At 30.2% G+C, this 24535-nt stretch overlaps 1 protein-coding gene, 3 long non-coding RNA genes, 1 other non-coding gene and 1 pseudogene across 7 annotated transcripts; 3 read left to right on the top strand and 3 right to left on the bottom strand.

Moving 5' to 3' along the window:
• Positions 1 to 2868: 2868 nt before the first annotated feature.
• On the bottom strand, positions 2869 to 2971 carry LOC112764257 (U6 spliceosomal RNA). Its single transcript, XR_003183071.1, has one exon. It is a non-coding gene; the product is annotated as a U6 spliceosomal RNA (small nuclear RNA).
• Positions 2972 to 9378: 6407 nt separating this feature from the next.
• LOC112751242 (probable WRKY transcription factor 26) lies at positions 9379 to 14924 on the top strand. The gene is made up of 4 exons (XM_025800313.2): positions 9379 to 9798; positions 11867 to 12390; positions 12701 to 12868; positions 14197 to 14924. The coding sequence occupies exons 1-4, from the start codon at positions 9589 to 9591 to the stop codon at positions 14570 to 14572; spliced, it is 1278 nt and encodes a 425-aa protein (XP_025656098.1). The 5' UTR covers positions 9379 to 9588; the 3' UTR covers positions 14573 to 14924.
• Positions 14925 to 18094: 3170 nt separating this feature from the next.
• LOC140177935 (uncharacterized) lies at positions 18095 to 20292 on the top strand. The gene is made up of 2 exons (XR_011869611.1): positions 18095 to 18382; positions 19164 to 20292. It is a non-coding gene; the product is annotated as an uncharacterized lncRNA (long non-coding RNA).
• LOC112765262 (small nucleolar RNA U3) lies at positions 18501 to 18626 on the bottom strand (annotated as a pseudogene).
• On the bottom strand, positions 19259 to 19977 carry LOC112751230 (uncharacterized). Its single transcript, XR_003176315.2, has 3 exons — positions 19789 to 19977; positions 19442 to 19693; positions 19259 to 19338 (listed from the first exon to the last, which is right to left on the bottom strand). It is a non-coding gene; the product is annotated as an uncharacterized lncRNA (long non-coding RNA).
• A 1116-nt stretch (positions 20293 to 21408) lies between the features above and the next one.
• Positions 21409 to 23655, top strand: LOC140180024 (uncharacterized). 3 transcript variants are annotated; one of them, XR_011874229.1, is made up of 4 exons: positions 21409 to 21577; positions 21669 to 21718; positions 21812 to 21940; positions 23388 to 23655. It is a non-coding gene; the product is annotated as an uncharacterized lncRNA (long non-coding RNA). The 3 variants fall into 3 exon arrangements; XR_011874230.1 differs by having other exon boundaries at positions 21669 to 21723; XR_011874231.1 differs by lacking the exon at positions 21669 to 21718.
• The last annotated feature ends 880 nt before the right edge of the window (positions 23656 to 24535 follow it).

The following is a 24535-nucleotide window of genomic DNA, read 5'->3' as shown; positions in this document are numbered from 1 at the left end:
AAAATAAAAATAATAATAAAAAAATAAGTGTAGGTAATTAATTCGAATGATGTTTAGAACTTTTCTCATTTTGTATTTGGTTATACAAGTCTTTTCAATAAATAAGCTAGAATCAGTATTAGTAGCATAAAATAAGTTAACTTTCAATTCGATTTTTGTTTATTTTTGTGAATGACAATACGATCTCTCAAAATAAAAATGATCCATTTTAATTTTTATCTACAATTTTCGTAATACAATGTAATTTTATGAGTATTTTTTCGTCAACTCTTAATAAAAAATACTGACATAACATTGTAACCTTAAGTGCTGAGATATGTCACTGTTGATGTGGATATTTGTTGCATATATGAACAATGTAAAATAGTCAATGGATTAATTGTCCTAATGTACATCCTCAGAAAACGCAGTCGTTTCCATGAAACGCAACCTTTCATATGTTTTTGTTTTTAATTTAGAATTTATGTTGATCTTAAAATACATAATTGTAATTGTATTGTTCAAAAAAATAAAATACACAATTGTAAAATTTTTTACTGTACAAAACTTGACTAGAATTACAATCCAACCGAATATACTTAAAACTTTAAGTGAGCGAGATATATCTCTTAGATTTCTTATAATTGTTTTTTGCCATTTGTATTTGCTTGAATATCGAATTCAGTTAGGTAATTAACACTCAACTATTCAACTACTAGCCAATTTATTATTAATTAGTGATCCTAATTTTTTTAATTATTATTAATTAGTAATTATTTAAATTTTATTTTTTTAAAAACACAACATCAGTTATTATTAATTATAGTTGTTTAAAATTGGTTGGTTAAAACTTATTTATCTATACTTTTTCTAGAGAGAGAGAGAGAGAAAGCCCCTTTGTGAAACAGGAATTATCAATTGAAAAGCTGATATGATTAAAATTAATTATATAATTAACTCTTACCATAAGGGCTTTGAAGCATGGATACACTCATTTAGATCATTAAAATATAGGCCTTTTATGTTCATACATGTTCCTTAAGTAGTGTGATAAAATAAACTAGCTTTATAACACAAGGAAGTACAATTGGATATAATCAAAGTATAGAAGCTTATTGCTATATTAGTAATAATTTATCATTAAAAACAGCATAAATACAACCATCCCAAGTCTTATAAGCCTGTCGAAAGTGCAAATTTTTCATTAGTTAATGAACTTATGCATCATCATACACCAACTCGGGGAATTTGAATCAACAATCTGTTGGAGGAGGTGTTGAAAATCAACTTGTAAGCTCAATAGTATATGTTCACTCTAGTGCCCCATTTGCATTATTAAAATGAAATTGAATTGTGATTATTAAAATAGTTTGCCACCTATATCTCTTGATTTCAAGTCTTCTAAAAAAGAAAAAGAAAATGATTTCGAATTTTACAAAAGACAAATACAGAATGTTGTGTATAGGATCATATAACTTCTACAGCTATTTGTTTAATCCGAGTGGGGGCAAAGCTATAAAGGAACCCAGAGTTGTAATTCAAACTACAACTGAAATTGAGGTTCTTGAAATATGGCCAGAAAGTTGTCAAGGAAACCCAAACTCAAGGTAAATTACTTGCAATCAATCGTATTAGACGGCTGCCTGGTTACCTGTGATTAAGGGCCATTCGGGAACTATACTATACAAGAGCCAAAATGAGTGTTTTTGAACCGCCTTGTTTTTCATTGGGATAAACTACAATGAACAAACTATGCCACAAAGGGTACTAGTAGTTCAATAATTACGTTTATCCTTTCTGTCATAAACTCTTTTGACTTGTTCTTCACACAAAGTTTTGCTCTTTCCAAGTCGCTTTCAGCCATTTGAAACAGATGACAGATCAGTTTTAATAGCACATCATTTTGGAAGAGCTAAGAGCCAACATAACTTACCAAATACAAGACCAATTATTCATTTCCCTAAACAGATACACACCTACACTCGGCAATGGCTAATCTCATGTGTTGTTCACTTCATATCTTCTCTGAGTCCGAGTTATTTGAGACTAGAGGATTAAACACGTGGTTAAATTTTAAGATTTTCTCGAAAATGTAAACTCAGTCGCACATCGCCTGGATTAACAAAACAAAAGCATTTTTTATAACTAAACACAAAGAGCACAGAGCACGACCTTACTTGAACAGGATCTGTTCTATAGGTACAGTTTCGTTCTCGCTGCAACTTTGTAGTCAAGATGGTCGCACGGTATTCTGACAGACCCAATCTTTTTTTTTTGGCCATTTAATTAGTTCTTTTATCTAAATACTCTCATCAAAATATGGAACACCCAACCTAAATAAAAATATAGTTCTTTTCTCTAAATACTCTCATCAAAATATGGAACACCCAACCTAGATAAAAATATAAGGCACAAAAAGTGTCGTTCAATATTTCTTGCCTGAAGATAAAGGAAACTTTTTGGTTTGCAACAACTTTCTTTTTGGACAACAAAACACAGACCCAGTTAAGAAAAGAAATTACAAAATAAAATTGAAGGCAGAAACAAAAAATGCAGACGTTACTTTTTTGGTACCACAAAATCACAGAAACAAGAAAGTTTAGCCTCAGAGAGGACAAAATCCACTGAAGAAGAATGCAAAGAAGAGGAGGACTGAAAAGTGTTGTTCAATATTTCTTACCTGAAAATAAAGGAATTTTTTTTTGGCTTGCTCCAACTTTCTTATTTGACAACAAAATACAGACCCAGGTAAGAAAAACAATTACAAAATAAAATTGAAGGCAGAAACAAGGAAGTTTAGCCCCCAAAAGAGGACAAATATCCATTGAAGAAGAATGAAAATTGCAAAGAGGAGGAGGAGAAATCAGAAATCCATTGAAGAATAGCAAAAAAAATTTGGACCATTTCTCGATTTGTGCGTGTCATCCTTGCGCAGGGGCCATGCTAATCTTCTCTGTATCGTTCCAATTTTATCGGATGTCCCCGAAGGGACAAGCCTTTGAATGCATCTCTCGTATATAAAACACTTATTTCTTAAAGCTTCAACCGATGTGAGACTTCTTTGCCATTGAAACCAGATGAAGAATAGGGGAATACCAACAAGTTCTCACTTCTCAGTTCTCACCCTCGCTTGATGGAAAATGAAAGAGAGGAAACATTTTTTTATGTTTTCATTGGCGGTGTGGGTAAATGATCATTAACGAGGTGCTTCTGGTTTCAACGTGCATAGATCATAGGCCTTTTAGCCTTTTCAGAATCTTCTCTTATCTAGGCCTGCCATGACTTGACACATCACTATTCAGACCTCATGGATTATTCATTACTATTTACTAGTAGCATTTACTTATGCTTCTTTTATTCTTATTGCTCTCAATTTGTATGAATAAACAAGATAAATAAGTAACAACAGTGATTAATTACTTTGTAATGTTTACGCGACTAGTCATGACATGACATGGTCTCTATGGAAGTCTCTTCATTTACAGGAGTGACAAAACAAATTCTCACCACTTGATTAAGACTATTTTCAATAAAAAATTCATTCTAATTTTTAGTTATCGCTTACTTTTTAGAAAAAATAATTTTATACCAATTTTTACGTTATAAACAGTAAATAAGAATTTAAAATATTTTTTATTAAAAAGAACTAATTTTAATAAATAAAAATTTTAATTAATTAATTAAAATATTTAAAATTAATATAATTAATTTTTTTAATAATATTATTTAAATTTATAAATTTAAAAATAATTTATTATTAAAAAATATTGATATTAAATAAATTCACATATAATAATAATATATAATATATAATTCGAGATTACACTAATTTGTAAAATTACTTAATACAAAGAAAAATATAATTAAACTCTATAGTTGACTACAAGTATTGTGAAATTGTCATATGTATTTAATCAAATTCTCTTTTAATTGTCTATGCTGCTGCCTATTTTAAAGTTGGATATTTTTTTGGAGAAATTAATGGTATGGTGTAAAATTTTCTTCTCCCAACTGAAGTGGTGATAAGCCATTTTTGACATTATCATATTTCCAACGGCTAATTTTGCAATGACTAGTTTCGCAACTACTAATTTTAATAATGTGGTTAACATTTTAAATTTTAAAAATAAAAATAATCAATCCAACCAACAATTATTTTGTAAGGTGTAAAAATTAAATTTATTTTTTAATGTAAATAAGTTTAATTAATTATAATTTAATATAATAATATAAATAATATTTAATATTAATTATAACATAAATAATTAATATAAATTATTAATTAAATAAAAATTTAATTATTTAATCTAATTAATTATTATAATTATTAATAAAGTAATTACGATTTAATTATTATTTAAATAATTAATATAAATTATTAATTAAATAAAAATATAATTAATTATTATAATTATTACTAAATTAATTATAATTTAATTATTTAATATAATTAATTAAAATTTTATATAATTATTTATTTAATGACAAATTATTATTGATCATCCCAAGTCCTTATTTAAGAGGGATTCATTTCTCTTGAAAATTGTGTAAAAATTGTTCTACACTTTTCTTCAACGGTTGAAAACTCTCTCTCTATCAGAAAAAGCGTTGGAGTTGCTCGACCTAATACCACAATCACTATAGTAAGTTGAAAATAACATTGGTCATTAGACTCACTACATTAAGGACTCATTACAATCTACTTTCACTTGGTTTATTATTTGTTTCACTTCCCAAGTAGAGTGAAATTGCATGGTAGGTTGTTGGTATGCACATTGCTTGGACCGCCACAAGCCCACAATCAAAAAGATAAAAACAAAAACTTGGTTTGGATGTGCCCTGCTTAATTATAAAAAAAAGAAATTTGGTTTGGATTTAATCAATTTAAATTTATCTAATGCTTAATTAAATTATTTTTTTATTTTTAATCTATTATATTTACAAAAAAGTCTAAACAAGAATAACTGCATTTATACATATATATTTCTAACTATTATTTAAATATATATTTCTAAATTTCTACAATTAACTATAACTACTTAATTATAACTTCTAATAATACTCCAAAAATTTTTAAAATGGTCTGTTTTATTTATAATTTATTATATTATAAACAATTTTAAACAAAAATCAACTACATTTACACTTTTTTTAAATATTTATTTCTAAATTTCTATCAATAAAATTATAGACTCAGTCATTCTCAGTTCAACTTCTAACAACAGTAAAGTTAACTAAATTTTAAAAATAATAATCATAATTTTAAAATATAAAAAAAATTAACAAATAAACTTACATAATCAGAATGATTGAGATATTTTACAATGTTAAGTTTCGGACGATCAACATTTCTGAATTTTGATTTCTTGAACATTTTAATTTTTTTCCCATCAAATGGATGAAGTAGCAAGCTTTCAGAGAGGAATAAGATGAAAATATGTTTCCTGGATGGGAAAGAAAGTCAGAAAGAGAAAGTGAGGATATGCATCCAAATAAAGGCGAGTTGTGGGGTTAAAGGGGTACTGTCGTTGGGGAGCCACTCGGGTGCGACACGTGGCTTGGGCTTCCACAACTCGGACGGTCCGTGTTGCACCCACTACTCGCACGGTCCGATTTGGTCTTACCTCTCACACGGTCCGATTTCTATGTGGCTGACACCATAGACAGGTAAAGCTCTCCTCCTCTCTATAACATCGTCCAACACAATCTCACTCTCCATAATAAAATTAATTTGTGGTATAATTCGGATCTTAAAGAACTATTATTGTAACAATTAGGACAAATATAGATATAAGGAGAGGGGAACGAAGCATGCCTTATAAGGGTGTAGATACCTTTTCCTAGTATGACGCGTTTTGACGAGTGAGTGTGGGGGGTTTCATCTAGCATCCCTATCGTCAAAGGTAAAACCGTGAGGTCTTGTGTGCCAAAGCGGACAATATCGTGCTAGCAGGTGGTCTGGGCTGTTACAGATGGTATTAGAGTCAGAACCCGGATCGATGTGCCAGCGAGGGTGCTGGGCTCCCCCTAGGGGGATTGATTGTGAGGTCCTACATCGGTTGGAGAGGGGAACGAAGCATGTCGTATAAGGGTGTTGATACCTCTCCCTAGTATGACGCGTTTTGACGAGTGAATGTGGGGGGTTTCGGCTAGCATCCCTATCGTCAAAGGCAAAACCGTGAGGCCTTGTGTGCCAAAGCGGACAATATCGTGCTAGCGGGTGGTCTGGACTGTTACAGATGGTATTAGAGCCAGAACCCGGATCGATGTGCCAGCGAGGGCGCTAGGCTCCCTTAGGGGGATTGATTGTAAGGCCCACATCGGTTGGGGAGGAGAACGAAGCATGCCTTATAAGGGTGTGGATACCTCTCCCTAGCATGATGCGTTTTGACGAGTGAGTGTGGGGGGCTTCGGCCATCATTTCTATCGTCAAAGACAAAACTGTGAGGTCTTATGTGCCAAAACGGACAATATCATACTAGCGGGTGGTCTGAACTGTTACATATAGTCATACTAATATTATCCTTCTTGCACCTTTCACTTTTATACTTTTTTTTTTGCTATTATTATTATTATTATTTTATTATTATTATTATTATTATTATTATTATTATTATTATTATTATTATTATTATCTTAATTGTCAATATTACGATAATAATAATAATATTATTAGGTTATAGGTCTAACAAAAATAACCTTAAAAAATCAAAACAAAAAACTGTAGTTTTAAGTCCTAATTCAAAGATGTATATTTAATTTTTTTTTTAAATTATTTATTAATTTAATTATAATATAATTATTTTTTTATTGTTGTATATCTATTTATTTAGTTAATATATTAATTTTCTTCTTGCAATTATATTTTATTTCAAAATAAAATTAATTAATAATTTATTATTCATTATTACTTCATTTTTATTTAATAATCATATTATTATACCTATATATATTTTAATTTTTCACTTTATTTCGAGTGTTGTGCACTCTAAATATATACATATACGTAGATATAATACATCCCAAGTACATTTGGAATTTTTTTTAAGGTATTTCATTTTGGATATATAGTATTCGACTTCTGTACTAATTTATTTTTTACCATTTGTATTTGAGATGTATAATGATAGTTTAAAAAGTACACATTGCAAATTTTAATAAATAAAATATTTAAATAATTCAAAATATTTGTCAAACTAATAATATAATATAAATACAAATATCAATTTTAAATTTTAATTTTAATTACAACTAGCAAATAATATATGATATATTTTTATTGTCAAACTAATAATTAATAATAGTATATAAAAAAATAGAATCGCTAATTTTTTTTATATCGAGCAAATTGGTGTGTAATGCACCGTTATTAAAAAAGTTGGTTTTTTTTTCAATATGGAGTTAATATTTAAAAATTTTTATTAAATAAATCGAAAAGTCAAATTTGTTGAGGAGAAAAAAAATCTAAAAGACTAATTTAGATGAGATATACAAATTTAAAGGTTAGATTTATGCATTAAAATTTTTTAAAAATTTAGATATATATATGAATGCCAGATTTGTGTATTATACAAATTTAAAAAATTCAGTACATAAATATATGAGAATTAGATTTTTTTTAAATAATAAATTTGTTAGTCAAATTTATATCTTTTATATTCTAGTTATACACATTATACTTTAATAAAATTATAAAATATTATTATTTTTTTAATATTAAAATTAAAAAGTGAAACAAAATAGATGATAAAGAGAAAAAAATAAAGAAGAGAAAGACAAAAGAAAAAAAACTTCTTAATTTAAAAAAAATTAATTACAATAAAAAATATCATATAATATATTTTTGTTATAAAATTAATAATATATAATAAAAATATAAAATATATAACAGATATTTTATATTAACAAAATCCATTTAAACCCAATAAATAACATACAACTGCAATAAAGTCGTGGTTTATTATAAACCAAAAAGAGAACATGATTTATTTGTTTTGTCAAATCGATACCGGTTTGTTATTACTAAAATTTTGGAATGAAGTAAATATAATTACAATTCTTGTACGGCACAAATAATAGCCATAAATTTAGAATATTTGTTCATAGACTTTAAGTTAGTGTTAGGTAGAAAGACAAAGACAAAAAAAATTGAGATTGAGAGACAAAGACTAAAAGATAGAGATTGAAATAAATTTTTGTATTTTATTTGGTAGAAAATAAGAGACAGAAATTGAAACAAGAATGAAACTCTAATTTAATTTACACAAAGAGTAAAATTAGAATTAATTAATTGAAATAAGAGTATTTTAAATATAAAATGTTATTAAAGTTTCAGTCTCCATCTCTAAAAATTTTAGTCCACTGTGTCCTCATTTTTTGGAGGTACTAAAATAGAAATAGAAACAAAAATTTTAATACTAACGCCTAAACTAACAAACTTGATATTGAATCTCAATCTCTCAGTCTCTATCTTAATATCTTAAAACAACCACTACCTAAAGACTGAAAAATATTGTTTTCACCATAGACAATTTGCTTTGGATTTGCCCGGTTTAATTACCAAAAAAAAAACTTGCTTTAAATAATTTAATCATTTTAAGTTGATTTAGTGGTTAATTTATTAATTTATTTAAATAAATATCTTACCATGTAAAAATTCATTAGTCAAACTATGGATTATTTCATATTTTGTCTTGTTGAAAGATACCATAAAATAAAAAATTAATTTAGATTTTCAGATGTATAAAGCCAGAAGCTCAAATTTGACCTGCTCGTTTACTGATATTGAAAAGACTTCATAATTTGGTCTGAAATATTTACTATCAAAGTTTTATCAATGTTTAATATGAAGAAAATAATTAGTGTATTTTAATCATAATTTTAGTTTTAATGACATTTAAAAATGATTAATCACGTATAGTACAATCCTTTTTATTGACTTATATAATAATACTATATATTATTAAAATTTTCTCGTTCTTATGCATGTGTGGTTTCGTTTTGCATTTTTATAGCTAGTTATTTTGATGAAAGAGAATAATATTTTAATATATTAAAATATATATATTTAATTAATTTAGATTGATTTAATGATTAATTTAATAATTTTTTTAAATAAATATCGAAATTTAAATTTTATTTTATATATATATATATATAATAACACATTGTGTAAGAGATATCGTAAGCACAACTAGAGAGAGTAGTACACATTCAACTCATTTTCGACTTCTATATATAGAGACACCAAATCAAAATGGTAGCCACGTAATGACTTAATAAGACACGTGGCTACATGTAGAACCTCGTTCAACATTACATGTCCTATGCTCTATGCTCTATGAACTCCTTAAACTATTAAATTAAATTAAATTAAATAAGACAAATATATCATATCTTACTAGCTTATGTCTAAGTCAAGTCAAACCCACAACCCTTGACCTATCTTCCTTTTTTCCCGTGTTTTTTATTTCCATGGTCAAGATTCAAGAAAATGAATCTTCAACTTCTGAGAAGCAACTTCCTAACACATGCATGCATGCTCTTACTTCAATTCACATATATATATGCTCACAAAATATGCATCACTTTCTCAAATAAGAAAGGAACATGTCTTTCACTACTTTCAGTGGCTTACTTTCAAGAAGGTACAACAACACGAGCATGGTTGATGATAATTGTTGGGAAACTTCTATACCTAGAACTGGTGATGATAATCACGGTGAATTTTTTTCATCAATAATTTACCCTTCTTACTCTGATTTCCCACCTGGTTTCAATCCCAATGAGTTCTTGGATGCATTTCTTTCTGAATCAAATGTAAGTTTACAAACCAAATATTAGTTCAATATCTTGTTTTGTATACTTTTTTTTTTTTTTATAGCTATTGTATACTCTAATGATGTATATGAAGCTTATTTCAAAAAAAAAAAAAAACTGTGTATGTTCATAATTAATTTTAGGGAAAAAATGCGGTTTACCCTCAGGGTTTATAATATATAATTTGACCACATACATGAAGGTATTAGATGGTACAAAATTTAGTAAAATAAGGTCTATTTTGGAGTAATTTCTAGCGATATAGTTTAAATTGCATAATCTTCTAGTTTTTACCTATAGGTCTAAGGTTCGAGTCTTATCTTTAAAAAAAAAAACTATACGAGTTAATATTCACGGAGCAAATTGTAATTTAAAATTGTATGTATAAGGATGTTGAATTTATCCTTTAATTTTTGTAGCCTTTATTTAGATGTAATTTATAACAGATTTAGTATAAGTGAACTAGCAAAGTAAAAAGATAATATATTGATATATATAATTTGATCACTAAGCAATTTCTTTTAATGTGTACTTTTCAATAAAGGTAAAATAAGTGTACAATTATATAAATGCATCTAAATTTAAGTAATAAAACAAGGACACTAGAAAAGACGAGATGTTTTCTATCTTCCCTATAGAATGATCAAAAAGAGTAAAATCTGAAAATAATAAGTATAAATAGATTTGGACAACAATCTTTTTGGTCATGGAACAAGTTTTTGGTCCAATACAGTTTCTTGGGCCACCTATTGTGTATATTTTACTTTTAATTTAGAATTTGTGTTGATTTTGGAATACACATTTGTAAAAGAATAATGTTACACATCCAAGTCTTTTTGTTAACCAAGTCCAACTAAGATAATCTAACATAATAAATTTGATATATAGTGCGCGCCTTTGTGAAATAGGAATTATTATCAATTGGAAAGTTGATATGATTAAAATTAATTATACAATTAATTCTTACCATAAGGGGTTTGAAGCATGGATACACTCATTTAGATCATTTAAAACAGGCTTTTTATGTTCATACATGTGCCTTAAGTAGTGTGATAAAATAAATTAGCTTTACAACACATGGAAGTACAATTGGACATGATCAAAGTATAGAAACTTATTGTTATTAGTAATAATTTATCATTAAAAATCACGTAAATACAACTCAATACAGTCTTTAGACAGCTACATTCTATTCATAACAAAATATGTCATTTAAATTTATTACCATAAATGATCGCTTTCCACTTTTTCTCATTTCAAACGGCAGCCAACAAGTTACAACCCATGACCTAGTCTTTAGCTAATAGAATGAAGGCAATGGCGGCTACTAGCAATTGATAATGATATGGGTCTTTCGGTCTTTGACATCGTTATCTTTTGTGTTTCTCTTTACTTGAGTAGTTTTGACCAATAAATTTGAGTGTTTTCTCTCTCATTGTAGTATTATGGTATTTTATTATATAAAGTAAATTTTTCTTAAGAAGTTTACTTAATATTGTCTTTAAATAAGTACATCGTATTCATGCCAAAATATGTCATTTGATCACTTTAACTATATTGTCCCATTCCACCTTTTCTCATTGTCAACCGCGACTAACAAAGGTTGCCTAGTCTTTATTGAACAGAATAAAGACGGTGGCGGCTACTAGCAATTGACAACGATATGAGTCTTTGGGTCTCTTAACTCTTCTTTTACATCTTTATCTTTCGTGTTTCTAGCTCTTTACTCAAGTAGTTTTTGCCCAATAAATTTTATTTTTTTTTCTTTAATTGTAGTATTATGAATTTTTATTATGTAAACTTTTCTTTGATAAGTTTATGCATAATTTTTATGAAATTTTCATATCAAACATCTAGATACCCGTCGGATGATGAGAAACTTGGTCTAATTGAAGTAATGAAATTGTATTTAATTTCTATGTTTTGGATCCTTGACAAACCCTAAACTTATTCCTGTGATTATCAAACTACATAGTCACAATAAACAAGCTATAATTCATTGATAATTTGGAAGTTCTAAATTGCAATTGCTTAGGTTTTGTTTTTAATACTGTTTAAATTTGAACAGGGAGACCCACAAAGAAAGCAGGACACATTTACAATCCTTGAATCTGGCATGCTTGTTGATTTTTCATCGCCGATGACAAATACAACAAATTTTCAAGATCCATATCTCCGCAACTTCTCTGAAATGGCCTTAGCCGTTCCCGAAATACATAGCACTTTAGCTCCTCAACTAAATTGTCATAAATCTATTAACGAAGATGAGGACGGAGATCTAAACGATGGATACAATTGGAGGAAATATGGAGAGAAACGGACGAAAGGAGGCGAAAATCCCCGGAGTTATTACAGGTGCGGAGAACCAAATTGCACGATGAAGAAGAAAGTTGGGAGAAACTTGGATGGAAAAATCATTGCCATTATGTACAAGGGAAATCACAACCATCCCAACCCTTCTAAACCTGTTGGAAGTGCAAATGTTCCATTAGTTAATGAACTTTATGCATCATCATACACCGACTCGGGGAATTTGAATCAACAATCTGTTGGAGGTGTTGAAAATCAACTTGGAGCACACACCAAAAGATTGTAAGCTCAATAGTATATATTCACTCTAGTGCCTCATTTGCATTGTTAAAATGAAATTGAATTGTGATTAAAAAAAAAGGTTTATTAAAATAGTTTGCCACCTATATCTCTCTACCAATGTCTTGTTTTCAAGTCTTCTAAAAAAGAAAAAGAAAATGGTTTCGGATTTTACAAGAGATACAGAATGTTGTGTGTAGGATCATATAACTTCTAAGTAGATTAGTGTTAGTTATCCAAATAAAAAATAATATGAAACTAAATTAAAATGTGAGCTTGAGTTGACTATAACTAACTATGATTGTTATTGTAGGAAAGGAGGGAATGGAATCTATAGCTATTTGTTTAATCCGAGTGGGGGCAGAGCTATAAAGGAACCCAGAGTTGTAGTTCAAACTACAACTGAAATTGACATTCTTGACGATGGCTATAGGTGGAGGAAATATGGCCAGAAAGTTGTTAAGGGAAACCCAAACCCAAGGTAAACCACTTGGCTCAAACATTCACTAATTTGAAAATCTTACAACCTAAAAACATATAGTTCTTGGCAATGTAAAGGTGTTTTTGGTTTGCATTATTGTATTCTGTTTTCTCTTCCTATTCTTTTGTATTCGTTTGGGTGATTTATTTTTTTATTTCTTTTGTATAGGTTTTTTTTTCCTTTTTTATTCGTCTTTTGGTGAAATTCTTTCTTTTGTAATTCAATAAGAATCGAACTTCATATTCTAATACGATGTCATAATATCACTTTTTCTAAAAGTTTAAGCTAATAGGAGAAAATACATATGGTTATATTTCTTCTAACATTTTGAAAATAAAAAATAAAAATGCAAACCAACACACTCTAATTTTTTCATATATTGTTATTGTATTAAAATTAATATCTTGTTATATGTTTTACTTTTCACACATTGAAGATTATTCTTGTATAAAAATACAAAGAATTAAGTCAATAGATCTTTTTGAAAAAAAAAATTAGACAGCTTGGAAACACGCAAAAATATCAGTTTTGAGAAAGATTTTTTAATTACATCTTTTCTTTATTGTCTCAAGTTACCATTAGATTTTTTCCATGAGACAAAAATATAGAAACAAGTAAACAACAGCTACACATATACTTATTTGATTTGGAAGACAAGTTAATTAGCAGATTAGTCTCTAAAGTTATACTCGTACTTCAATTTGGTTATTGAAATTTTGATTTACTTAATTTAATCTTTCAATTTAGCATTTGTGATACACACTGGTCTCTGACCTTGTTTTTTTCACAGAATCGTTAATGACGTACTGAGACGGACTGATAGTTGGCATGCTAGATTTTCTAACCGCTATTTAATGTAGTAATTGAAACTTGTTTACCTCAATTTTCTCCAATTCTTTAAAATCCTAATTCTAATTTCACTTGAGGGTTTTAAAAACTTTTTAGAAAGCAAATTGAGTTAAAAAATTTTAATTGCCGCATCAAATAATAGTTAAGAAGTCCAGCATGGCAGTCATTAGTCTATTTGAGCATATAAGTGTTCTGTGGCAAAAATAACACCAAGGACTAGTGTGACTAATGGGAGCCACATATGTTAAGTTAGGGAATCAAATTAAATAAATTGAAACTTTGAGACCATCAATATAAGTTCAGGCTCAATCTGAATATTAACTCTTTGGTTGGAAGACAGAGACAAAGATACAATTTTTTGTCCCAAATTCCTGTTATGGTCTCCATTGTTGTATTTTTCATCTTAGAAATAAAAGTCAAACACAACATGGATGTCTTAGCTAGTATCTTGTGTTCTAAATAGTTCAAAATATGTGTAGGAACTACTACAAGTGTGTGAGTCCAGGTTGTAACGTGAAGAAACATGTGGAGAGAGCTGCAGATGACATAAAGTCTGTGATGACAACCTATGAAGGCAAACACAACCATGATGTTCCTCAAGAAAGATCATCCTTTGCATCTCGCATAGCATCACTCACCAACAACTTTGCAACCCCATCATCATCATCGTCACCTTCTCTTCATGACACAAGCCTATCACTATCTTCACCAAGGGCCAACAATGAAAATCAAGCAAGTCAAGAACTTACTACTCTTCCCTTCATTGTTGGAATTCCAAATTTTGGTAGGTCACTGATTGGTACTTCATATGCCAATGAGGGACCAAGCTCAAACAATGAAGAGAAGAAGGATTAGTGACTCAATTCAGGTTTGGTAACGGATTTCAGATATGTTATAAAGTCGCGTTGTTTCTGCTATAAAATATTTGTCATTCTTAAAATTTAGTACAGTAATAATTCAATTTATCTTTGAATAATCGTATAAAGATACATTGAATTATAAATGTATTAGATTTTCAAAGTGACAATATTTTGGAAATAACACATAGGAACTTGGTTGTATTAGAATAGAATAAAAGAAAATGTCATGGACATTTTGGTTAGCTCAGTGAGATTATTGTAGACTAGAACTTTGGGAATCTTGTGCTTGGCAAGATTGTAGGACTTGCGTCGACTTCTAATTTAAGAGTTTCAGATGTTGAAGGTCATTTGACTGATGAATTCTAGCTTTTTTTTTTTTTTTTTTTGGATAGGGTAAAATATATTTTTTGTTTTTAAGGTTTGACAAAAGTTTTAAAAATATCTTTAATTTTTATTTTGTTTTAATTTTGTTTCAAATTTTTTTAATTTGCAACTGATATATTTTTAACAGTAAAATTAAAAAAAAATTGAGATCAATCTAATAATAATGAATGATAATTATGTTTGATTTATTTGTGTTAAAGGTTGTTTTGTGTAATTATTGTTGAATTAGTTCTATTTTTGAAAAATTAATCATTAAATATCTTTAATGTAAATAAAAATTTTTTGGGATAAAATTAAAATAAAATAAAATTTAAGAATATTTTTAAAATTTTTGTTAAATTTTAGAGAAAAAAATATATTTTATCTTTTTGATATTATTTTGGACAAAAAAATGTTTTTCTTTGACATTGTCCTGATATAGTTTATTGGAATAAATTATTATTTTTATCAACGAAAGTTTTAAACGCGGATAAATTTACTCAAAAAATAACGAAATTGAAGATGTATCCATAAAAGATGGTTCTTACGAGAAAATTATTAAAATTCTAAAAAATTATTCAAAAATTTTAAATTATTTCTCTTCTAACTCTAATTTTTCTCGCTCTTTATCTTTACTGCAAATATCATAAGTAACACACTTTTCTAAAATTGTCAAGGACTCCAAGGGAAGAGAAAAGGATGCTGACGGAACTAGGAGCGATCGTCATTATCGGAAGAAAGAGTGAGAGAAAGAAGACAGAAATAGAGAGAGAAAATGATAAAACGTGGGGAGAGGAAGGAAGGGATGTATTGTCACCGCCGAAGCTTTCCTCGAAGTCGCGGTTGTCAGAGCTACCACTGGAGAAGGACTTTGTCGTTGTCGTCATAGTTGGAGGCGCAGAAAATAAAGAAAGAAGAGCACGGGTTAGTCAGAGAAAAAGAGGAGGGATGCAATGGAGGGGAACGGTTCTGTCACCGTTGCGTCTGTTGCCATCGTTGATGAAGCTCGCCGCTAGAGGCAATATCAAAGAATAGTGAATATGGTGGTGGTGGATTTCGCCGCGGTGGTGACTATTGTGAAAGTGGATACAACAGAAACGGTGGTGATGGAGATGGTAGTTATGGCAGTGGCAAAGATCGTGGATTTTGGGATGGTAACAGTGACTGGTATTTGGTTATGGTTTTATAGTGTTGATATAATTCTATCCAACTTTTGACTTCTTAATCTAGTTATTTGTTAGGAGAATGGTTCTAGTTATTTGTTAGGAGAATGGTGGTTGTAAGGAGAAAGAGGCGACGAGGGTTCTGGTTGGGGTGACGGTAGTACTGGCGGTTGTAGTAGATGTGAATGAGAGTTGGAGAGGAAGAATTTAGTGGTGGTAAAGTCGTAAAAGGGGTTAAGGATTAGGTTAGATTGTGAAGGATAATTTGTGACTTTTGGATAGTTTTATTGTACTGAATCCGTCTTTTATGGATATAATTTCAATTTCTTCATTTCGTGAATAAATTTGTCAATATTTAAAATTTTTGTGGATAAAAATAGTAATTTATCCTAGTTTATTGCTTCTTGACATGATGTTAATATGGTCGTTTCAACTTTATTTGTTATATATGGTAGACTTTGATTTTAATATTGAGACAAATGAATTAACAAACAAACTTACATATGACAATTTGAGCTGAGTTTCTAGCTTGAATAGTATAGTTTTTTAATTGTTGATCGAATTTTTAGGTAAATACGGATACATATTTGATGATATTGGTTTGGATATGAGAGGGTATACAAGTAGTAATCATCTCATTCAATACCTACTTAGAACATATACAATATAAATGTTTCAAATAGAACTAAATTTCTGGTTTTTGAAATTTATGATTTTTGTCATTTTAGTCATTTAAATTTAAAATTTACTATACTAGTTTTTGAAATCTAGCTTCAAGCACCATATTAATTTTTGAACACTTTCTATAAGTCAATGATCAGAATACGCAGCTAACTTTGACATGTTAGGCTAGACAAAGAGCTAAGCGACATTGTTTCATTTTGGCTTTTAAAAAGACAAAAACAAAGTCGTTTTGGAGAAAGAGAGGAAATAAAATGGTTTGAATATCATATATTTTTTTGTTTTTCGTTTTTGTTTTGTTTAAGTGCCAAAATAAAATGATATTATTTAGTTTTGTGTTTAGCATAACAAGTCAAAAACAATTCAAATTTTCGTTTGTTGATTTAGTATTGACGGGACTAGTATGATGTCCGAAGATAAATATCAAAGAATAATATAGTAAACGTTAAATTTAAGAAATTAAAATGATAAAAATTGTAATTCTGAGACACTATTTTAAAAATTTAGCCTTAAAATAGAGTATGAGATTTAATGAATTTAATTTGATGAATGATTGTTTTTAAATTGTTTAAAATTTATAATGTGATGTCTTAATTATATTTGTAACTTACATGATATTTTTTAATATTTTGCATTTATAGGTTATAGATTATATTTTAGATAGGAGAAATTGCGGTTCGGGTGGGTGGGACGGGTATAGGTCGGGTTAATAGTCAAATTACTCTCTAAAAGATAAGACATTTTTTAAATTTATTCTTAAAAGATTTTTCAATCAAATTGATTATTCAAAAATTGCGAATTAATCATATTTATTCTTCCGTCGTTCCATTAATAATTTTTTCAAAGATTAATGTTGTAAAACGTTAATAGATAACATATATAATACCTGATATGTTTAATTGGATATTGACTAAATATGTTTACGAAATTTTATTAATTTAGTCAATTTTTCAATTACAAAAATTCTATTCCTAATATAACCTAGTATCTAAATTGATAGATTTTCGTAAATATATTTAGTCAACGTCTAATTAAATATCTTATGTGTCATATATACTATCAGTTAATATTTCATTATTAATCGTTAACGAAAATTGTGAATAAAAAACAGATATGATTAATTTATAATTTTTGAATGATCAATTTGATTAAAAAAAATTTTGAAAATAAATTTAAAAAATACTTTATTTTTTAAAAACTAATTTAACTATTAACCACCTATAAATATATATATATAGTCGGTAATAAATATACCTGCTCCACTCTTTTCTATTATCATTTGACTGTCAAGTCATGTCAGGCCTAGACAAGAGAAGATCCTGAAAAGACTAAAAAGTCAAAAGGCCTATGACCTATGCCCGTTGAAGCCAGAAACACCTCGTTAATGACCATTTAACCACACCGCCAACGAAAACAAAAAAAAAATTTTCCTCCCCTTCATTTTCTATCAAGCGAGGGTGAGAACTGAGAAGTGAGAACTTCTTGGTATTCCACTATTCTTCATCTGGTTATTTTGTAATTTCTTTTGTTACCTGGGTCTGTGTTTTGTTGTCCAGCGAGAAAGTTGTTGCAAACCAAAAACTTTGCTTTATTTTCAGGTAAGAAATATTGAACGACACTTTTTGTGCCTTATATTTTTATCTGGGTTAGGTGTTCCATATTTTGATGAGAGTATTTAGACAAAATAACTAATTAAATGTCCAAGAAAAAAGATTGGGTCTATTAATTCCGCTCTGATCGCACAGTCATAGTTCATCCACCAGACTTTGGTTCCTGTCTCCTTAGAACTCAAGGATACAGATGTACGAGCCTATAGAACAGATCCTGTTCAAGTAAGGTCGTGCTCTGTGTTCTTTGTGTTTAGTTATAAAAAATGCTTTTGTTTTGTTAATCCAGCGGATGTGAGACTAAGTTTACGTTTATGAGAAAATCTTAAAATTTAACCACGTGTTTAGTCCTCTAGTCTCAAATAACTTGGACTCAGAGAAGATATGAAGTGAACAACACATGAGATTAGCCATTGCCGAGTGTAGGTGTGTATCTGTTTAAGGAAATGAATAATTGGTCTTGTATTTGGGTAAGTTATGTTGGCTCTTAGCTCTTCCGAAATGATGTGTTATTAAAACTGATCTGTCATTTGTTTCAAATGGCTGAAAGCGACTTGGAAAGAGCAAACTTTGTGTGAAGAACAAGTCAAAAGAGTTTATCACAGAGCTGGAAGACTAAAGTAGCTAAATGCTATTTAATTAGTTTTCAGTTTTGATTCTCATCCTGATCCTGATCCACGCAATTTTACTTATTCATATCTTTTAATGCTAATGTTGCCATTATTATTGCTAAATTCACACTTTTTTTTCTCCATTTCACTCTGTGGTGGAGGTGGAGGCCCAGGAACGAGGAGGAAATGGTTGAGCAACACGTGAAATTCTTCGCAAACTCGCATATCAAACGCCATATGCAAGTGTCTTCTCCCTCAAACTTCAAATGATCAGTGAAAATCATGTGGCATTATATCTTCTACCTGTAATTTCCAACACTTGGGATCCAATTCGGCCTGTCCATGATATATGATAAAAACCTCAGTAATCAATACTCTTGCTTAACTAAATTAGTATTTTCTCCAAGTCTCAAGACAGAGACCGGACATGGATATATACCTGAAATACTTTGTCCCTCCATTCAAACACTCAACCTCGTGCTTCTATGTGTTTTATAAGTTGCTCTGGTAGCATAAATCTTGTCGAACTATGGAGCTTTACTTTTGTGAGCCCTCCGCATGTCAACAAGGCCGCAACAAGTCCTCCTGGAGCCAGGCCCTGCTGGTGAAGCAGGACAAAACTTTGTAGGGAACTGATACTAGCAAGTGACAGCAGCCCGACATCTGTAACCGAACTATACGACAAATTAATCTGCAAGATCGGCAATGCCAATAACGTTAGAATCTTCATGTGTGATTTTCCAGCATCTCTATGATTCATAGAAAAGTGAGAAACAAGGAAAATACCTGTCTTAGATTTTGGGAGAAATGAGCCAGCTGAATCATCCCGCTATCATCAATGTTGTAACACTTGGGATTATATCTTCTACCTGTAATTTCCAACACTTGGGATCCAATTCGGTCTGTCCATGATATATGATAAAAACCTCAGTGATCAATGCTCTTGCTTAACTAAATTAGTATTTTCTCCAAGTCTCAAGACAGAGACCAGACATGGATATATACCTGAAATACTTTGTCTCTCCATTCAAACACACAACCTCGTGCTTCTATGTGTTTTATAAGCTGCTCTGGTAGCATAAACTTTTGTGAGCCCTCCGCATGTCAACAAGGCCGCAGCGAGTGTTTCTGTTTGCCAAATATAAAAATCGCCTGTCACTTATAAAAAAATTATATTTTCTTGGGACATATTTAGCGTATTTCTAAATTTTTTAGAGTATTTTTGTCGATAATAAATTTTTGGTATATTTTTGTCAGTAATAAAATTATTGGTACATCTTTTGTAGTTAATCCTTATTATTATTAGAGTAATTAACTTATTATTATTATTAAAAAAATAAAACATATATTTAAATAAGTCCTTAAAAAATTTTGTGTTGGATATTTTTGTTCTTGAAAATTTTTTATTACATTGAGATGCATGAATTTTATAAAAATAAGACATATAAGTCTCTATCTTAATCAGACATATTTTTACTTGAATATATAGGTCTTTAAAAATATAACAAAGAGACTTATATATCTTACTTTTATAAAGTTTAAGAACTTCTATATAATAAATTTTTTTTGAGATGAAAATATTTGATAAATAATTTTTTTAGGAATCTATTTAAACATATACTAAAATAAAAAAACTTATCCTATCTATTGTTTGCTCCTTTAAATTGCACTAGAATATTGCCTTGATCAATCATCATTTTATTGAAAATTTTTGGTTTTCTTAATCCCAAATTATTTATGTTAAATTATTAAAAAATAAATACTGAAATGCATAAATTTATCTAAATTCATGTGCATAATTAGAAGAGTTTGACTTTTTATCTTTTTCAATCAAGTTTTTGTATTTTTGATAGAGTTGAATTATAATTCTTTTGATGGAAAAAGAACTACAGAGACAATTTTAAAGTATTGGAGACCAAAATTCTTAAATCAGTATTTGTATTTGAGTATAGTACGCATTAAACCCTAAAACTTAAATAAAATAGTATCTCTAATTTTATTTTCATTTAATTCCAAATTAAAAATAATAATAAATTATTTCATTCAACATTTATGATAATAAATAAAATTCTCATTATATAAATAATTTAATATAAAATAACTTAATTTATAATTATAATATATATTATTTATAAATATATTAAAAAATAATAATTTTTTAACCTGTAAACCCCGATTAATTAGTAGATAATTAGTCAATAAATTAATTTTTAATAAGGAGGATTAGAAATGTGAATATTATATCAAATTAGGATAGAGCTCATCGAAACGAGAATTTTGACACTAATCTTAAAGAAAACGGTCCAAAATTGGACCGAACGGGCCGAACCGGTTAAACCGGGCCCAAACCAGACCGTGGGCCCAACCGGACCAGCTTTTAAAAAGGACCCACGTCCTCATCTTCCCCATTTCAGCAACGTTGAAGTTGCAGGGGAAAGGAGAGAAAGGAATCCCGTAACTCTTACGGTGAACTCCGAACGCTGTATCTCCTCCGTCCGAGCTCCGATCGCCGCACCGTTTGTGGCCACGCGACCACCGCATCGAGCTCTACGTTTCTACCGGAACAATTTCATAGGTAACTTGTTTTTTTATTCTCAGCCTCTTCTTCCCCAATTTTTGAGAATTTGAGTGGAGGTATTCAATTTCTTTAATTTTTGATGTTTTAGGATCCAATTAGCTTGAGAAAAACGTTCACTCTTGCTTATGTGAAGCTTGGGTAGGGTGAGGATATGATAATTCTATTTTAATTTCATTGAATTTGAGCTTTGAGTATTAAATTGGATATATATGTGTTATGAATGTGTATTAGGTTGTGAATAAATAATTGGAGCTTGAAATTGTGAATACTGGAACTTGGAGGAAGCGGATTAGTTGAGTTTTGAGGGGCTGTCTTGGTTTTGAATAAATAACTTTGGTCGTTACGTGAAAATCGGCCAAGGTATGGTTTAGGTTTCTTGCATTTAATATATAATGTTCTGTGAAAACTTAGGCTAGATGACCATAGGATAAGTTGGAATGCAGGTGTATGTTTAATGTTTAGTAATTTGTCGATGAATATAATTGGTTATTAATTTTGATGTTGAATGTTGTTATGTTAATTTGGAGAGAATTATAGTTGAATGTTATTGTTGATGAACATGGTTGGTTTGGTGTTTGTTGATTAATTAATGATTCGGTGAATTATTGATTTGAGGTATTGTGTGTTAAAAGCCTAGGATTTGTGAACTATGACTCTTAGTTGAATTTTGGTTGTTGGATTTGAATATTGTATGAGTTTAATTGTTGATCTGAGGTAGATTTTTTGTGGAGATTGTTATGATAATGAGGAAGGGTATGTTGAATTGAAAAGAAAGCAGGTTTGGACCCGAAAAGGGTGGCAAAGTCCGAGTTTTAGAGGAGATGCTGCCGAAATTTTATAAAAATTAGAGATTTTGTTTATATGATTATTTAAAAAGATTTAGATTCAAAGGTTATATGGTTTGATTTAGAGTTATTAAGAAAATGAGCATGTTTTAAGTTTGATTCATTTAGAAAGGAATGAGTTATGTTTTGAATTAGAACTATTGATGGACGGAATGGGAGGTGTGATAATGAAGGATAAGGATTGAATATGATTGATGTATGATGATGAATGAAATGCGATTGAGAATGATGTTGAAGTTGATAAATTATAATTGAATTATTTATATGGCTTATGAATTTGAATAATCTGAGATACGAGATTCCCTGGATTAAGTGCCGTGGCTTGCCACCACGTGTACCAGGTTGAAAACTCGATACTCTGTTGACCCTACGACGTAAGTGTGTGACCGGGCACTATATGAATTCCCGGGAATGTTACCCCCATTGAGTATTATTGATTATTTGAGAAAAACTATGCATAGACTCTTGGGGATGCACGTCGGGGGACAGTCTAAGTACAATTCAGACTTGTCGGGTTGGCTGGATAACCGACAGATGAGCCTCATCAGCCATAGGACAGGCATGCATCATATGCATATTACTTGAATTACTTGCTTGTGTATTAACTGAGTGTGCCTAAATGTACTTGCCATGTTAAATGTATATTTGTTATCTGCAGTACTTGTAACCTTCTTGTGCTTGCCTTTGTTTGTTTACTTGTCTGTGAAAATGCATGATGGAGTTGGAGGTAAGGAGGAATGGCAGAATGGGATTTAGATTTAAGGTTAAGTTAAGTTAGGTTTAAATATCCTTAGTAAACCACCTTTTATGGCTTCTATTTAATACTTTAAGCTCTATAATTTGAGTGTCGGCGTTCTAGGATTGCCTCTGGCATTCCCAGGACCTTATATATTATGTGTGTGGCACCTTTACCATACTGAGAACCTCCGGTTCTCATTCCATACTATGTTATTATTTTTCAGATGTAGGTCGAGAGGCATCTCGTTAGGCGTCTGGACTCTTGAAGCGGAGTGGTTACTGGGTTATTTTGTTATCCTATGATGTATATATATGTACTTAGCTTTCTCTCCACATAACTTATTCTTTTTGATCCTCCTAGAGGTGTATGGAGAGGCAGGATTTTGTTTATGTACATTTGAGTTTTGGATATGTATATATATGTATATATGTGTGTATATTCTCCGGCCAGTCTTGACTTCGCAGGCTGAGTCAGGAGCTCGTTATTTTGTATCTTTGACTCTCTATTCCTGTTTTGGGTTACTTGACACTTGATAGCTGTAGCTTTCTTTGCACGCAAGTTAACTCATTTCTCGAGCGTTGCGCTTTTATATTCGCGATTTTTTATTTCCTCTATTCTTCAAGGCTCCTAGCATATTATAATTCTTCTGCTATTATGTGTACTCATTTTATTTTAGAGGTCGTAATACCACACCACCTCTGTTTTACGACTTAAGCGTAAAGCTTAATGTGGTAGGGTGTTACATTATGGTATCAGAGCAGTTCGTTCCTATAGAGCCTGAAAGACGGACTGATTTTACTTCTGTGCATTCTCTGTATATGTGCTTATGTGCTATTAGGATATCTGATTGATATATATGGCATAAACGTTTGTGAGCATGCATTTGGAACTTAAACCATTAGACCTGCGATATTGAGACTGATCAACTTAATATCACTTGTTTGGTGTGTATAAGGACCAGATGTCGACTCGCAGACGCGGTCGCGGGCGAGATAGAGGTAGGATAGGCATCGTTACTCCTAGCCTAGTAGGGAATGATCCAGTAGACTTTATGGCTGCCCTGGAAAATATGGCTGCAGCTATGCAGGTGACAGCCGAGGCACTGGGTAATAAGATAAACCAAGGTAATCACGGGAACAATAATGATAAGGACGGTCCTACGACACTTGCTACATTTCTAAAAGTTCACCCTCCGACCTTCAGAAGAACCTCAATCCCACTGATGCATATAGTTGGATTCAGGCTCTGGAAAGGGCGTTACAGGCACAACAGGTTCCTGAGGAGTAATGGGTTGAATTTGGAACTTATCAGTTGCAAGGTGAAGTTTAGTATGGGTGACAGGGGACACGATGTATCCTGCAGGCAGGTGAC

This window comes from Arachis hypogaea, chromosome 2 (assembly GCF_003086295.3).
Source record: "Arachis hypogaea cultivar Tifrunner chromosome 2, arahy.Tifrunner.gnm2.J5K5, whole genome shotgun sequence".
Taxonomy (NCBI): Eukaryota; Viridiplantae; Streptophyta; class Magnoliopsida; order Fabales; family Fabaceae; genus Arachis; species Arachis hypogaea.
Note: the sequence above shows the minus strand (reverse complement) of the source record. Positions and strands in the feature narration are given on the sequence as shown.

Bases quoted from the DNA above. Each gene is read 5' to 3' on its own strand.
- LOC112751242 (XM_025800313.2), top strand. From the start codon at position 9,589: ATGTCTTTCACTACTTTCAGTGGCTTACTTTCAAGAAGGTACAACAAC. The intron at 12,391-12,700 runs GTAAGCTCAATA...TTGTTATTGTAG, and splicing joins GGAGCACACACCAAAAGATT to GAAAGGAGGGAATGGAATCT. The intron at 12,869-14,196 runs GTAAACCACTTG...AAATATGTGTAG, and splicing joins AAGGGAAACCCAAACCCAAG to GAACTACTACAAGTGTGTGA.